Genomic DNA, 16287 nt, shown 5'->3' with positions numbered 1-16287 from the left:
TGTTACACATTTTATGGCCTCTGTATAATAATAGCAGCTTTTTAAATGGTTATTTCCTCAGGACTTGCTGATCTAATCATAATAAATCAATCTTAATGTAAACTTCCTTGTGGGAAGTCAGGTATGTACTCCATTTAATGTTTAAACATGAGGAATGCATGTCTTTAAATTCAAAGACAAAACACTGGGTTAAACGCAGTGATGGTTAAAATTGGGGAGACAGAGGGCAGCAGAGAGCCATGTGTTTGCAGAGTTCAATTTAATGGATTTATTTGCTCACAAGATGTTTCCACCTGGTCCACAGCACAAGTTCTTAGCACATCTCTAATGCAAGTTATTTGAATATGAAGAATAGAAGTTGTACAGAAAATAATTATGTGAGGCAAATTTTCTGCTTTAGCAAAGCAACAAGAATCATTAAAAGCATTTGAAAAAAACAAAAGATAAATCACCTCTTATGCTGCCATATTTACAATGCAAATAAAAATGAAATAATACAGAAGTTACTCTGAACTCAGATTTTTACTAATCCTTTCTAAAGCCACAGATGCAGTTGCTTTGTTGATAATCATAACTCAGTATCTCTGGGAATGTCTCTAGCCGTCACTCCAAACCTTTGCTCCCGGCTGACAACATGTATGCATGGACTCCTCAACTCTGTGTGTCATTGGCAACTTTAAATATGCAAAGTCCTGCGTGAGTCACTGTCAGTTGTGTGGACCAGAAAAATAAATATGAAACATGCAGAGGTGTTTCCTGGGTCGTAAGTGTTGTGTGTTTCTGTGGTGTGAGTCATTAAGCCATCGACGGGGAAATGCTGTACAAGTCAGTCTCGTTGTCCTCCCACTCTGTCTCTGGGAATGATCCGAAGCTCTGAGCCGTGCTTTAGAAACACATTCCCTGCAACACAGGACGGAGGGCTGTGAGGATAACAGTTCATGTTTTGGATGAAGATGGTCTTTTTACAGTCACTGAAGCCAGCAAGAACATGCAGACTCACCAGCAGTTAGCATTTTTATAAACGACTTTTTCAGATACATTTTAAAATCTAAATATTAATAACAGAATGTCAAAGCTACTTTAAACATTTGTTTTCAAAGATATACACAAGTTGAAATTGGATATTTTGGTTGGATAAAAAGTATTCATCAACCTTGAACTTTTTCACATTTTGTTACAGCTACAAACCTCTATGCAATTCAGTTTTATGTAATACACCAGTACAGAGTAGTGTGAAGTGAAAGCATTTTTCTGAATAAAAATGCATGATGTGCATAAGTATTCCTTCTCCATTCAGTCATTAGCTTTTAGGAGCCAATTATCACTACAAATCTTTTCATGCTGCTGTTTGTTCACTAATGTTCTTCAAAAACTTTGGAGGTCTTCACAGAAAAGCAGGGTTTATGCTGAGATTACACATACATACACACACATTATTTACTAAGGTGACCTCTGAAGGCTTTTGGTTGCACTGGGTTTTATTAGGAGGCATCACATTAAACACAACTAAATAGATGTGCAAGCCTTGCTTTAGAATTAGAAATTGTGAATATTTTTTGGGAAATCCATATGTACAATTTCCCTCCACTTCTCTACCTTGCACTACTTTGTGTTCTATCACAAAAAATCCCATTAAAATACATTAAAGCTGGTGGTTGTAACATGACAAAATGTGAACAAGTTTAAGAGAAATGAATACTTATGGCAAGCACTGTACACTACAAACTGCAATACTGTTTGAATCATTATGAGACAAAAATAAGTAAACTACTAATAGTATAATTTCATTTAATATCCTTTTTAAAACAGTTAAAAATGCAGAGATTTCACACATGCAGAATACCCCCCCCACTGGTCGAACCCTAATGTTCTGCAACCTCCTGTTGCGCCTCAGAGAAACAGCCTAGTGCAGATATGCAAGGCTGATATGAGAGAAGTGTGTGAGAAACAGAGACTAAAATTACATTCAATCAATCGCAGCTGTGTACTCAGTTGTGTGAGTGAAGAGCAAAATGGCTACAGTGGGTGAAAACAGTCAATGTGACAAAGGTGTCTGAACCGAGGCTATTCTTGGCAGCACACACAACAGCGTAGTGTGGATCAAAAGCTGTTGTGAAAGCCCAGCACAACATACCCTTTTTTGGTTTCTATCAGAACAGCCTAGATTTTCCCTCAGGTTGAACCAGGGATTATCTCATCCTGCTCTATGCAGAAAACCCAGTCATCTGTAACTAGTGTTAGAGGAGGATGATGATGACTTGAATAAGGAGAAAGATGAACCTCGGGGGAAGCACCAAGGAGGCTGAGAAATAGAACATATGATTAATTTGGGGATAACAGTAATAGAAGAAGCTGAAGTGAATTTACACTAAACTGATTGGTACCTCCACTCCTCTTGCAGTGAGATGTCAATGTAAGTTACATTTAAAGTGTGTCTGTGTGCCTTCTCTTTATACTCATGAGTCACTAATCATAACTTCCTAGTTTTTAAAGAAAGAACTGCAAGTTTAACTCAAACATAAAGGTCCTTAGTTAAGCATGCACAATTTAAAAGCCTTAAGCTTATTTCACCAAATTCTGTGACAATAAAAATCTGCTGCAGGTTGGAAAGAGGAGTCTGAACTAACCACCTCATGATGGACCATATTTTTTGAGTGGAAGACATATTGAGACTGGAGGAAGGCCATTTCAGAAGCTATAAATCTGTTATTTTGAAAGATTGAGGTCTCCCATTGTACTGATGGATCTCTGGAGCAAACATGTCACCTTCCTAGCATACATTTACCTGATTTCAGACTTGTGTCTTTATAAACTCAGACTCTTTGTACCTTTTCCCACATGTGACACACTGTTGATGTTGGACACATTTGACTTTCAACATTTTTGCCTTCAGAAACATTCTCTGACGGAGTTTGATGTAAAGCAGTGACATGTGAGCAGACATGAGACTGGGTCTGAATGAAGGCTTTCCGAGTGACTTTCAGGATCACCGAGTATACATCCAAATGACGACGCCTGCTTTGTGTCAACCACAGGCAAGAACTTGTCAACAACCCCCTGCGACATGAGAGTATTTTAAAGCGAACCATCTGAGCAGTCCAACCACAACTGCAAAGGCAGCAGTAAGTATAACTACAGCACACAGCAGATCTTTCTCAGCTTGTAGACACCAAACAATCAGATGAGAAAAAGTCATTCTAACCATCCACATCTCAAAAGTATTTACAACTAGTGGAGTAACGATTAATAAAACTGACAAGATGAGACATGTCTTGGGTGGGGATGGGCATCGTTATGACCTGTGTGGTTTGGATTCTGGTTCCATGTCTGGGTTCCGGTTCCTGATGCTGGTCCCGGTTCTGTGTGGGGAAGGGCGGTCGGCGGGTGTCTGCATGGTTTGGGCTGGCGGGCTGGCCGGGGTTGATCTCAGGGTGGACTGGTCTCGGCTTCTTGGTGGGTTTTGGTTTTGGCTCTGTGGGCTCTCTGCCTTTTGTGGGCTTCGGTGTGGGTTTTCTTGCGGGGCTACTTCTGGCAGGGGGATGGGTGTCGGGCATGTTCTTGGACTGGGATGCTATGTGTCTTCTTCTCACGGGGTGCACTTTCGCAAGGGGCTTTGTTTTTGGAGGGCTAGTGGGGGCGCATTTGCATGGTGTGGGCTTTGTGCATGGATTTTGCTTTGGGTGCTCATTGCTGCATTCTGTCCTCCACTGTATGGCGTGCTGTGGTGTTGGGGAGGTGGTCCTCCGACGAGGGGGTATTGGCCGGGCAGTGTGCAGTGCTGATTGAGATGTGGCCTTGATTTGGATGAGGGGCTGGCCAGCCCGCTTGGTGCGTCGAGGTGTGCAGTACGGGAGGGTGGGTGGGGAAACTACGGGGTTTGCATGTGGGATTGGCGGGGTGCCGGGTCTTGGCGTGATGTGGTGGCCTTCCTCCAATGCTTCGTTCTGTGGCTCTTGCCCCTAGCCAGGCGCAGGGCTACGGTTGGCGTTCAGGTGGGTGGGGCGTGTCTTGTGCCTACACTGGGGCTAGTGCAGGCTTTTTCTACCTGGGCTATTGTTGCAGTGGCAGTGATGTGGGGTGCCTGTGTGGTTGCGGGGGCGTGGTGGAGGACGGCAGCCCCGAGTGCTTGCTGCTGGCCGAGGACCTCTTGCTGGGCGAGTTTGTCCCATCTTGGTGTGGGGTCGGGGGTTCCGTTGTGAGCTCAATGTTTGACGGTGTCTGCCCTGTTGCACCTGTGGGTGGGAGCTGGGGTGGCATTATGCAGGGCCCTTGCCTTGCTGTCGCGGCGCGGTGTGTGGTGGAGCGGAACGCAGCGGGGGTGCTTGGAGCAGCCAATGGACTGTGTGTGGAGCTTGCGCTGTGTGGGTGTTGCTTCATCGGCTTTTTCGGAGATGAAGCTCACCTGCGGGTGTGTGCCCATGTGCTGTGGGGAGGGGATTCATGGCATTTGGGTTCGGGGGCATGTGTTCGATATCTGTGTCCTGGTTGGGAGTGGCCCTGTGGGGAAATTCAGGTCGGGGATCATTGGGGGTGGGGGGCTCATGGGTTTGGGATCGAAATTCATTGAGGGGCTGGGACTATTTTATTCTTTGGCCGCTCTGGTTGGCGGGACTGTTTGGACCATGTAGACCCCTCTTTTGTACATGGCTCTCTCTCCGGATGAGGATGGGGCTTGTTGGGGACGGGAGTTGGGGCGGGGGGTGTGGGGTCCAGGCCGGGGTCGCTCAGGTTCAGGCACAAGCAGCCACCTCAACAAGAAATTTTGTGATGTTTTAATAGAGCGAGATCTCGTATGGCAATATCTCGTTATACTATCTCGTAGACTATATTTACCAATTACCTGATGTTTGAAGGCAATTGGTTTCACTTTGTACCAAAGAAAAGGGAAACTGTCAAAAATATATTGAAGTTTGTGGTTCTAACATGACAAAAGTGTCATTTTTAATGGTTTAATTGGGTGTAAATAGTTTTGCAAGGAGGCAAAGTCTCAAACCTCATCACAAAAGCGTTCAGTTTGATAAACCTCTTTTTCAGCTTCAAATCACTCAGATCACCGGGGGGGGGAATATTCTTCTGCAGGCTTGTCATGATAGGATGCCGTTTATACCCACCCTTCGAAGCTGACATGATTATAGAAAGCATTACCGTTAGCGGTTGGACAGGGTGAAAGGAAGCGGGAGCAGACTCAGCGCATGCGCTACAGTCGACATGAAAACCACACGGAGAGGGAGGCCAGATGTCAGTCAAAGGGTCGCTACGCTCAGAAAAAGTGAGCGTAGCGACCTAATTTCAGCGTAGTGGCAACAACCCTGGATCAGTAACATGGAAAAGAAGAAACATCTTCACTAGGACCTCCTTTGTGATACATCCAGGCTATCCCAATCTTACACTTTTACCCGTCCCAAATGAAATAGTAAATATAGATTCCCTCACATCAACGTTACTTGCATAATGTGTAATATGTTTAAAGTATGCTACTGAGATAAAATTTACAATTTGTTTTATGAATTCACAATTGCCAATGTTGTTTATTTCCCAGAAGATTAATGAAAAACAAATTATACTACAACATTGTAAACTAAGCTGTGAGCTGCTTTTGAAAGGACACAAGAACAGATATTTTAATTTGATTTAATCTGCTTGTTATATTCAACACAATAAAAACATAAAAGCAGAAGCAAAGAGAATCTCACTGTAATGAAACCTTCCATAAAACTAAGAGGGATTTTAAGACTAATTAGTAACACCTCAATGAAACTTTTGATAAGCCTTTTATTTCTTCCAGTGACCTCAAAATGTGTTTCCCAATTATTTTTCCACTCTTAATCAAAGTCCTTATGACAACATAAACATCGAAAAGTTCATCATCATTAGAAATTGGCAAAAAGATTAAAAGAAAGCCTATGAACGAATTGGGCTGCTAAAAACATTGATCTTGACTAAAAGAAAAAGCTCAAACATCGTCATAGGGCTTTTATAGTAGACATTAAAAAAATTTAAATGTGTTTTTGTTCTGTTAAATCAGAGGAGAAAAACTCTTAGTTTTCAAAGATGAGGCGGGAGCTGGAAAACAACATCATAGCTCACCTGCAGTCTGGGCAGGGTTGATTCCTATTCCGTCTGCAAAGAAACACATAATGTAAGCAATGGCAATTGTCATGCAAATAAGCTGCAACAGAATGAGACTCAGCAACAGGCAAATCTATCTGGACTAATAAAGGCCAAAACAGTCATTCTGATCAAACTAAATCTAATGTTTGATACATCAGTCATATTGAAGCCATTTCAGTGCAAATCTCTCCTCATTATTTGCAAAGACAAAATGACCAGAAATGCACCAACTGCAATTTTCTAGTCTGATTTAGCTTTCTGATGAGCCAATCCCAATGATGACCTCCTCCAATTTCTTTCTACACGCTATACGCTATGACAAACATTTCCAACTCAATTTCTGTTTCAATTAAAAGTTAAATTGACATTTTCTACAAATGTGTGTTTATTTTTAATTTAAAGAGCCCGGAAATAAAGCCTCTGTTGTTTCACTAATCTGTTAAAGTTAGCTGCACAGAAAGATTTGTATTATTTTGAAAAGGTTTACAATAAATTAGCCATGGGTTGGCAGAGACTTTCACTGTATGATTACTGAGTAAAACAAAAGCATAGTTTTAAAAAACACAAAAATAAATCAATATGCCTGACTTGATTTTCTAATTATGCCTAATTAACTTAAAAGTTGTTGAAACATATTATTTATACTCATGCCATCTTTGACATTTAATTATTATTTAGATTTATCTACATACACTTAAGCAAATATATAGCAAAAACACCCACTAAATAATAAACATCAAACTTTTTTGCAGTTCTTCTCTTCATAGAGTAACAAAAGTAAAACTAAGGGATATTGGATGGTTAATTAGTTGCTGTTTAATACACCTGGTGCTTGAAGCTTACCAACAGTAGTTTTAAAACCATGACCTTAAATATTTAAAAACTCTATTTACCTCTCTTGTAGGCCTCAGAAAAGCAGTAGCTTTGTTTCAGCCAGCTGGCTGGCAGTGCACATCCACTAGTGAAACAAGGGAGCGCTGAGTTACTCCACCCTTCTGCCAGCCCAGGAGAACTCTGGTCACTCCAGCACGTTCTCTGACATCTCAATATCTCATCATCTTTTTAGCCAAGCTTACATTCATCATGAACATAACCTCTCACCCACTGCACCGGACTGTAGAGGAGCTGATGAGCTCCTTCAGGGGCCGACTGACACACCCTCAGTGCAGGCAGGAGCACTACCGCATCTCCTTCATCCCCACCAATGTCAGACTGTTCAATTCAACTGTATAATAACTTGTGCAATAACCTCTTCTTGTGTTTTTGCGTCAAAACCACAGAATGTTCCATCATTTTTATTCCTAGTGTGCAAAGACCCAGAGAACATATTTTTTCTTCTCAAAATGTCCCAGGCTCTACATATGCAATGTTTTACTGCAAACCTTTTATTTAACATGCAGTACTGCAAAAAAACTAAATGCCCTTTTTCGAAAATTATTTATTTTATTCAATATATACCCACAGCTTTCCACTAGAATATATTGTTAGAAGGAAATGGGCTGTATCATCCTGTACCTTTTCATTTAATTTATAGTTTTTGTTTCATTTGTAAACTGTGTATGTCTCAAACAGGCGCAGATGTATAATGTGAAATAGGATGAATCATTCTTGAGAAATTAATTTCCACCTCCTCTGAACTTACCATTTGTTATGATAGCACTGGTTGCTGATGGCACTTTGAACTGTAAAAGCAAGGGAAGAAAAAGGAAGTGAAAATCATGATAGAGGTTATCTTTAAAATGTCAAAAGCCGCAGTAGAATGTCCTTGATCAACAATTTGAAACGTGCACAAAGCCAAACTTGACCTGTAGTTTTAATATAAAAAAGAAAAACACATTTGGAAAACAAAGCTTCTGAGAACTGAAACTCTGTCAGTCAGGAACACTTTGGAAATATAGATGCACTAACAAAGTCCTGAGAAGCAAAGTCTGGGAAAATGCAAAAAAGAAAATGTGTTTCCAGAAATTCCTTCGCCTAATTGTGTACCTGTTGAAAACAAAAAAATGGCTAACACATTAGGTGTGAGAGGCTGAGGGAAAGAAAACCAGGCTCCAATTTCTGGGAGAAAAACCCGGTCACAATAAAGACCTTCAGCTTCAGCAGAAAGAGGATGTGAGCTGGTGGGATTTGCAGAGGGAAGATGGAAATGAGCAGTCTGGGACCAGAAAGATAAGGTTCGCCAAGAACTGTCCACCACACCACTGCTAGGTAATATAGAGGTGAGTACATGTCAAATACAGGTCAGATCCATCTTTATGATTTAGGTTTCGTTTGAGTTGGCAATAGTCGCCATCACTTACCTTTACAAGAGGACATTGTAATTATTTAGGTCAAATTTACAACTATTTTTGGTGTTTTTTGTGTTTCCAATCAATGGTTACCCCAAGAAACCCAACATCTAATAAAGGGTAAAACTGAAATTGTTCAACACTTCATTGTTAAGACCAGCTTTGGAAAGACTGACAGAATAACAACTTCCCCACAGTGACTAAAAACAAATGTCCTTTATCCCATCCTCATTACTCTCTAGGGGCTGCATGTGTTGTGTGTAAAGAAAACATCCACTGTGAAATCAATGCTCTATCTATAAGCTGTATGTAACTGAATTAAATTAACACCCTGCCAGCACTCCATAAAACAGCACATCAGTACAAACACTTGTAGCTATAATTTCTCCCAGGGTTCTCTGAGCCATAGGACTCCAGTGTGTTTATACACACAATATGGAAGAAAACAGCATTAAAAATGAAACATAAGAAAAACCTTTGAGTGACAAGTTGGCCCCCCTGTCCCAACTGTACCTCAGAGGACGTTTAATCAGGGAACTATTGCCTTAAAACAATATATTTACACCTTAACTAGCGCCTTTAATTTTAAGGTAGTTTTCAGCAAAAATGTTTACATAGGAAATGTGTGAAAAGCTAAACATTACAGGTTCAAATCTTAATGTTGTCTCATCCATTAAATCATTTAATTATTTCCCTGCTGCTTCTTCTTCCAAAGATTGCACCTTATAAATGGAAAAAAAAAAAGCACAGCGAAAGGTGGGATTGCCGCACACCCCTTAAAATACGGAATGGCATTGCCAAATTTTAGTTACGTTAAACCAACTTGGGGGTGTCACTTAGACGTTGTCGATGTGTCCCCAATAGGACCAGCGACAAGCAGGCATCCTTTATTTTTTCCCTGTTTTAATTGTGACAACCCCAGGGAAACGTGTTGAACATTAATGTTTATTCTTGAATAACAAACTGGGACTGACTTCTTTTAGTGGCAAGAAAAAAAAAAAGTACGACACAAAAACAAAACATTTTAAGATTATTTTCTTGAAATGTACCACCAGTTCAAGACCCAAAAATCTGAGATAAAGTCTTTTTTGAGTGACCCATCCTTCTGGTGAGCAAATATTTCAAGCAAAATGCGAGCCTACCTCTTCAGCTGCAAACTTTAAAACCGCTGTGAAAGGTGTGCTTTCTGGGACACTTAATCTGAAATAAATCAAATAAACAGCAGAAAAAAAAACATCAACTTTAGGACTTTAGATGGCTATAAAGAGACAATAATAAAAGCAATAGCTGTACTCCATTTCTGATTGATAGGCAAATGACTACCTCAGTATTTAAGTCACATAGACCTAAACAGTCTACTCTAACTTCAATGATAAAGAGAAAAAAAAAGGTACATTTAGTGTTATGTTATAACAGGGGAAGAGAAAACCATGTATGGAAATTGTACGCACACTGCACATTCAGTTGAATGCTTCTTATCTAAAACTAACACTTGTGAACAGAGACCTCCTGACATTTCAAAATGTCTAACACTTGAACTGAGATGACCAAGTATGGTAGGACAAAGAAAGCTGTTATGGTGGACAAAATCAATTAGAGAAGTCAGTGCAGCAGCAAGAAGCAGAGAGCTGGGTGAAGTACCAAGTAAAACATGGACAGGTCAATATGCTAGTAGGACGTTCAGATCACTGTTATCTGATAAACATGAAACCATGAACCACCTTTATGACTCCCTCTAAGATTCAGATCAGACAAATCAATCCGACGAGATTGCAGGATCGCGCTCAGAACATGCAGCATACATCTGCTTGACATGAGCAGCTTTCCTAAACCCAACACTTCCCGCTGACAACTCTGTGTCGCAAAGACAACTGAATGTATGACCTGAAAAGTGGACAATGGTTGATCTAGGACAGCTAACTCCTTAATTGAAAAGGAGCAAAAGAAGAAAAAAAAAGCAGGCCAAGAGTTAAGGCCAAAATTATTCAAACTCCTGGCAGATTTAGGTAAAATTATTTTTATGATCGGAAATGAGACCGGCATCTCAAAAGATAATAAAACAGACCAGGTATTTCACATATATTTTAACCATTTTACTTGGTGATCCAAAAGCTCCAACCCTTTGAGGTTGAAAGGTCTCTTTGCCATCACCCTTATCTTTATCTCCTTCTACAGATGTTCTATCACATTCAAGTCAGGACTCTGGCTGGGCCACATCAACAGGTTAAATTTTTCAATTCAAACTAATTTTACTGTCAGACTAAAGTGTGACAAAAGGCAAAAAAAAAAAAGAAAATCTTAAAAGGGTAAAATACTTTTTCACTGCACCTTTCAAGTGATATTTAGAACATACAGGGGTTGGACAATGAAACACCTGTCATTTTAGTGTGGGAGGTTTCATGGCTAAATTGGACCAGCATGGTAGCCAGTCTTCATTGATTGCACATTGCACCAGTAAGAGCAGAGTGTGAAGGTTCAATTAGCAGGGTAAGAGCACAGTTTTGCTCAAAATATTGAAATGCACACAACATTATGGGTGACATACCAGAGTTCAAAAGAGGACAAATTGTTGGTGCACGTCTTGCTGGCGCATCTGTAACCAAGACATCAAGTCTTTGTGATGTATCCAGAGCCACGGTATCCAGGGTAATGTCAGCATACCACCAAGAAGGACGAACCACATCCAACAGGATTAACTGTGGACGTAAGAGGAAGCTGTCTGAATGGGATGTTCGGGTGCTAACCCGGATTGTATCCAAAAAACATAAAACCACGGCTGCCCAAATCACGGCAGAATTAAATGTGCACCTCAACTCTCCTGTTTCCACCAGAACTGTCCGTCAGGAGCTCCACAGGGTCAATATACACGGCCGGGTTGCTATAGCCAAACCTTTGGTCACTCATGCCAATGCCAAACGTCGGTTTCAATGGTGCAAGGAGTGCAAATCTTGGACTGTGGACAATGTGAAACATGTATTGTTCTCTGATGAGTCCACCTTTACTGTTTTCCCCACATCCGGGAGAGTTACGGTGTGGAGAAGCCCCACAGAAGCGTACCACCCAGACTGTTGCATGCCCAGAGTGAAGCATGGGGGTGGATCAGTGATGGTTTGGGCTGCCATATCATGGCATTCCCTTGGCCCAATACTTGTGCTAGATGGGCGCGTCACTGCCAAGGACTATCGAACCATTCTTGAGGACCATGTGCATCCAATGGTTCAAACATTGTATCCTGAAGGTGGTGCCGTGTATCATGATGACAATGCACCAATACACACAGCAAACTGATGAAAGATTGGTTTGATGAACATGAAAGTGAAGTTGAACATCTCGCATGGCCTGCACAGTCACCAGATCTAAATATTATTGAGTCACTTTGGGGTGTTTTGGAGGAGCGAGTCAGGAAACGTTTTCCTCCACCAGTATCACGTAGTGACCTGGCCACTATCCTGCAAGAAGAATGGCTTAAAATCCCTCTGACCACTGTGCAGGACTTGTATATGTCATTCCCAAGACGAATTGATGCTGTATTGACCGCAAAAGGAGTCCCTACACCATACTAATAAATTATTGTGGTCTAAAACCAGGTGTTTAAGTTTCATTGTCCAACCCCTGTATATAATCACATACATACAACTTTAAACACAACATCAAATCAAAGTAAGGAAAATACTGAGTACAATTATTGGGGACATAAAGATCAAAAACCAGTAAAAAACGAGTCAACCAAAGTTCTTCAATACCTACAAATTTAGTCGGAGGATTTGCAGATAGCTTGTGCTCCAGCTATCTGGAGATCTGCAGATCAACCAAGCACATAAACCACTGTAGAGTTGTTAGGCTACAGCAAGAAATGTTGGCACAGGCACATTATATCATACCGGATATGAGGCAGGGTGTTGGAAACACAGTTCAGGGTTTAGTTGCAACAGGGAGAGGGAGGTGAATTATCTGCAAAGTTAGCAACCCAAAGCCTCCAGATTACACTAGTGATACAAATTAGTACTTTTAAATGTATCATTATCAGTAGAGGAGGAACTCCATAGTAATGTGGAGTTACATTCCTGGTGTGAAGTGTTTGGCAGAAACCACCAACGGCTGTTTTTCAATGAGAAGTGGAAAAGAACTGAAGGCAGTGATTTTCATGACTTGATTGTGTTTGACAAGGGCAAGCAATCATTTCTGTTCCCAATGTCAGCAGCTGGTACTGGTTATTTCAACACTTTGCTGTTCTGTACTTAAGCAGTTTGGGGGCTTTTATATTGTATTTTTACAATAATAGTTATTTTTTATAATTTTTTCCTATCTGATGTAAAGAAACATGGTTATGAGACTCCAATGAACAATATCTGTCAGCAGGAGGTCGCTCAAGATTTCTTCTGGTTTAGGGGTTATAGTTATCAAATTTAAAAGAGTCGGCTCGACCAAACCTGGTTCAGAAACACAAACAACAGAAATAGAATGTGACAAAAAATCTTCATAAACTAAAATACTAATTAAGTCAATGATATGCAGGTTTTAGTAGTTTATGATTCATTTTCTCATCTCAAAAGTCAAAAAACTACCAAGAGAAATAAACTGCTATGCAATGATTAAGTATATCTCTATGATACAGTCGGTCAATGAGCGAAACACTGATGAAGGGGCGGCTCGCCCCATCATCAGCAGCCTACCACCAGCATCAGTACCCAAAAGTACACAAGCATGATGTATTTTCGCATTTCTTTTACAGGACAGCTATTCATACTATTTTAAAACTAGGGATACATGATAAATCTGTATTAACATTGGTATCAGCTGAGGTAACGTATTTTTAACATATCAGTTTCGGTACCAAAAGTAAAACTGTGCCAACATTAACAAGCAATGTTTATTTCTATCTTGTTGCTGTTTGTGTACGTGTTTCAGGAGGGGTTTGGGCCAGGGCAGAGTGGTCCAATGTTTTTAAGGTGTTTAAAAGCTAGGGAAATATATATATATATGTGATTATGATATTTTAGGGATGGGTACTGAATTCAGTACTTTTATAGGTACCGACCGAGTTCCGTCAGTACTACCGAGTACCGATTCGCGTAAAATCACGTTTCAGTACCTAAACGCGTCATTGTAACACTGAGGGAGTGGAAGAGTGGGCAATTTTCCATTCTGGACACGAATACAGCATTGGACGCACAAGAGCACAATGACGTCAGTAGCCGCTGGTACTATCAACAAAGCAAGCATGGCTGATAGAAACGCTCGAAAGTATGACTCCACTTTTCAAAATGCGGTGCAGATTACGCTCGCTGCAGATTACGCTCGCTGCAGATTACGCTCGCTGCAACATTTGTGATCCAGAGTGCAAGGCCAGCAGCGGGAATACTTCTAATCTGAGGAAGCACCTGCAGCTTTTCCCCTACCACTATTCAAGGGGGACGCCCAGCTATATTCTTCTGAGTGTGTTTGTATATACACTGACCTGGATAAACACAATATTTTTGTCTAGGCTGAAGAGACAATTTTCATCAACCTCAGATCTATGGCTACAACTCCTGCATTCAGCACAGTTTGCACGCCTGCATCCGTTAGCGTCTCGTCTGCAGCCAGCAGCATGGCTGGGTTTTACTTTGTGCATTACACTGTGTAGTCATTTAAAGGTTTTAATGTTGAAGAAATGTTTGAAACAACAGATGTTACAATGCAAACAGCTGGATGTTGTTTTGATATATTCATTAAAGTTTATATATTGAGAAAAAAAATATGTTAAATTGAAAATGTTGAGATTTTATTATTAAACAAATTAACATTTATTTACCACATAAACAGACACAAAAGTACCGAAAACTGGTACCGTTGAGTACCGGTATGTATGTATGTATATATATATATATATATATATATATATAAATAATATTGGTTATTGGACACAACAGCAATATTATTATCAGATATCAATATCGCCCAAATTTTAATAGGGTTAGCCCTAACCCCTAACCCTAACCCTAACCCTATTTAACAACAGTATTGATATTTTATAATAAACAAAATAAATTGTTTTGTATGTCTTTTAGTACCCAAAACACAAGTGTTTTAAAACAATAATGGCTTGTAACATTTCTGAGTGGCTAGTACACATATCCACCTTGTCTTCCACCTCCCGGACTTAACTTTATTAAAGCTAAGCTGACATTTAACCATAGCCATAAGATCTATTGAAGAACCTTTGTGATATTTGTGTCCTGATTAGAGCAGGGTATATGTAAATTTCAGTAAATTAAACTAGAGACTTTTAGGACCTTTTTAAGAACATTTTAATTTAAAAGTAAGGACTTAGATTGAACATTTTGTTACTTAAGAAATTCAAATTTAAATTGTCACCTTTTTTTTAAGATTTTGCATGCGACTCTAGCACTTTTACACATAGGTTAGCTAAATTCAACACCTTCCTACAGTTTATAATTAACACTTCTTCAAACCAAACCTCTGTGAATACAGACTTTCCCATAATGAGCTGCATTATATATCAAATCGCAATAATCATCACAAGATCAATTTGTGCTACATTTGCAAAAGACTGCTTGGATGCAATATCTGGTAAGTGGTTAAATTTAAAGGGAAACACATAAAAAAAAAAAAAAATTGATCTGCTAGATGAAGGGAAAACTGTATTAAGATTCCAGCTGATAAAATGCCTAAACTCACAGAAAGTTGTGGGGAAATTGTGTTGATGGAAAACAAGGAGAAGAGTTGGAAAAAAGCAAATGAATCACAGTTGATATCGTCACAGCAATTTTCAACAAGTATAGTGCAGCCATTTGTTATTCTAAAATTATGCAGCCCTAGTACTGGATAACTTAACCTGCTTAAACATACATTTTTAAGCCAGCAAGACAAGTTCAACAGTAGATTTCTTTCACAGGTCGGTAGAGTATAGCCAGAATGTCTGGGGACAAATTCCTTTCTGCTTACATGTATTGCTTAAAAACCCTTTTGACAGACCTCCAGAAAACCACATGCACCATTACTCATGTCTACCTCAAAGGATTACAAGAAAGTCCAAACACTTGAAAGAATAATGTCCCATGAGAAGGGGTGGGTTAACATACGTTTGTAGATCTGTCCACTCCTTTGAGCGTGTGAATATATATTAGTTAATATTGCTATTACGTTCAATAACATTCTGAGATGAAATAAACATAATAGCAGAACGTGGTACAGTTAGATTTCTTAGCACGTTTTACCAGGGAAAAAAATCCCCAACAAATATCAAACTCTAGCTAAGCAGTTATACGTAAATATTTGGTAAAAAAAAAAAAAAATAGCTGTAAGCTGAAGCTGTGATTAGAGCCTCTCAGTGTGAGTGCTGAGCTGACAGTGAACTCACACTTTGTATGGCAGCCGGGGGTCCGACGTCAGGGTGATTTTAAACGTTACTTTGGACCTAATGAGGAGGATGAAAGGAGCACTGTTAAAAAACCAGCACACGGCATTAAAAACAATCTGTGTCCATTGAAAGTATCAAACAAGATAGAGACTAAACTCACATCTTTTAGGTGAGGCGGCTCCGTCTTAGTCTGTTTATCCACACCCGGAAGTCTGAAGGACCCGTACGTACACGTCATCGTAAAACACCGACGCATATCTCTGTGTGAGTTCGCTTTTTTTTATGAAGTCACCAAGATAGATTATTTATTTTTATTATTATTATTATTTACATTCCAGTATTTTATTGCAAGGCACTAAAAATGTGATCAAATTTTTTTTTTTTCTTACCATAGTTGAAAGGCATTCATAGCAGAATACTACATTTTACCGTAAAGTGTAACAATAGTGCGCAGAAACATTCAATAACCATGTTCGTTTGTGTTGCTGTACAGGTCCTTCTCAAAATATTAGCATATTGTGATAA

At 39.8% G+C, this 16287-nt stretch overlaps 1 protein-coding gene across 1 annotated transcript; it reads right to left on the bottom strand.

The window, feature by feature from the left end:
* Positions 1–242: 242 nt before the first annotated feature.
* ufm1 (ubiquitin-fold modifier 1) lies at positions 243–16014 on the bottom strand. Its single transcript, XM_047379438.1, has 6 exons — positions 15923–16014; positions 15763–15819; positions 9542–9599; positions 7754–7793; positions 6088–6120; positions 243–900 (listed from the first exon to the last, which is right to left on the bottom strand). Coding segments are annotated over exons 1-6 (264 nt in total). The 5' UTR covers positions 15925–16014; the 3' UTR covers positions 243–826.
* Between the last annotated feature and the right edge of the window lie 273 nt (positions 16015–16287).

This window comes from Girardinichthys multiradiatus, chromosome 11 (genome assembly GCF_021462225.1).
Source record: "Girardinichthys multiradiatus isolate DD_20200921_A chromosome 11, DD_fGirMul_XY1, whole genome shotgun sequence".
In the NCBI taxonomy this organism is placed as follows: domain Eukaryota; kingdom Metazoa; phylum Chordata; class Actinopteri; order Cyprinodontiformes; family Goodeidae; genus Girardinichthys; species Girardinichthys multiradiatus.
This window is presented reverse-complemented; position numbering and strand designations above follow the sequence as displayed.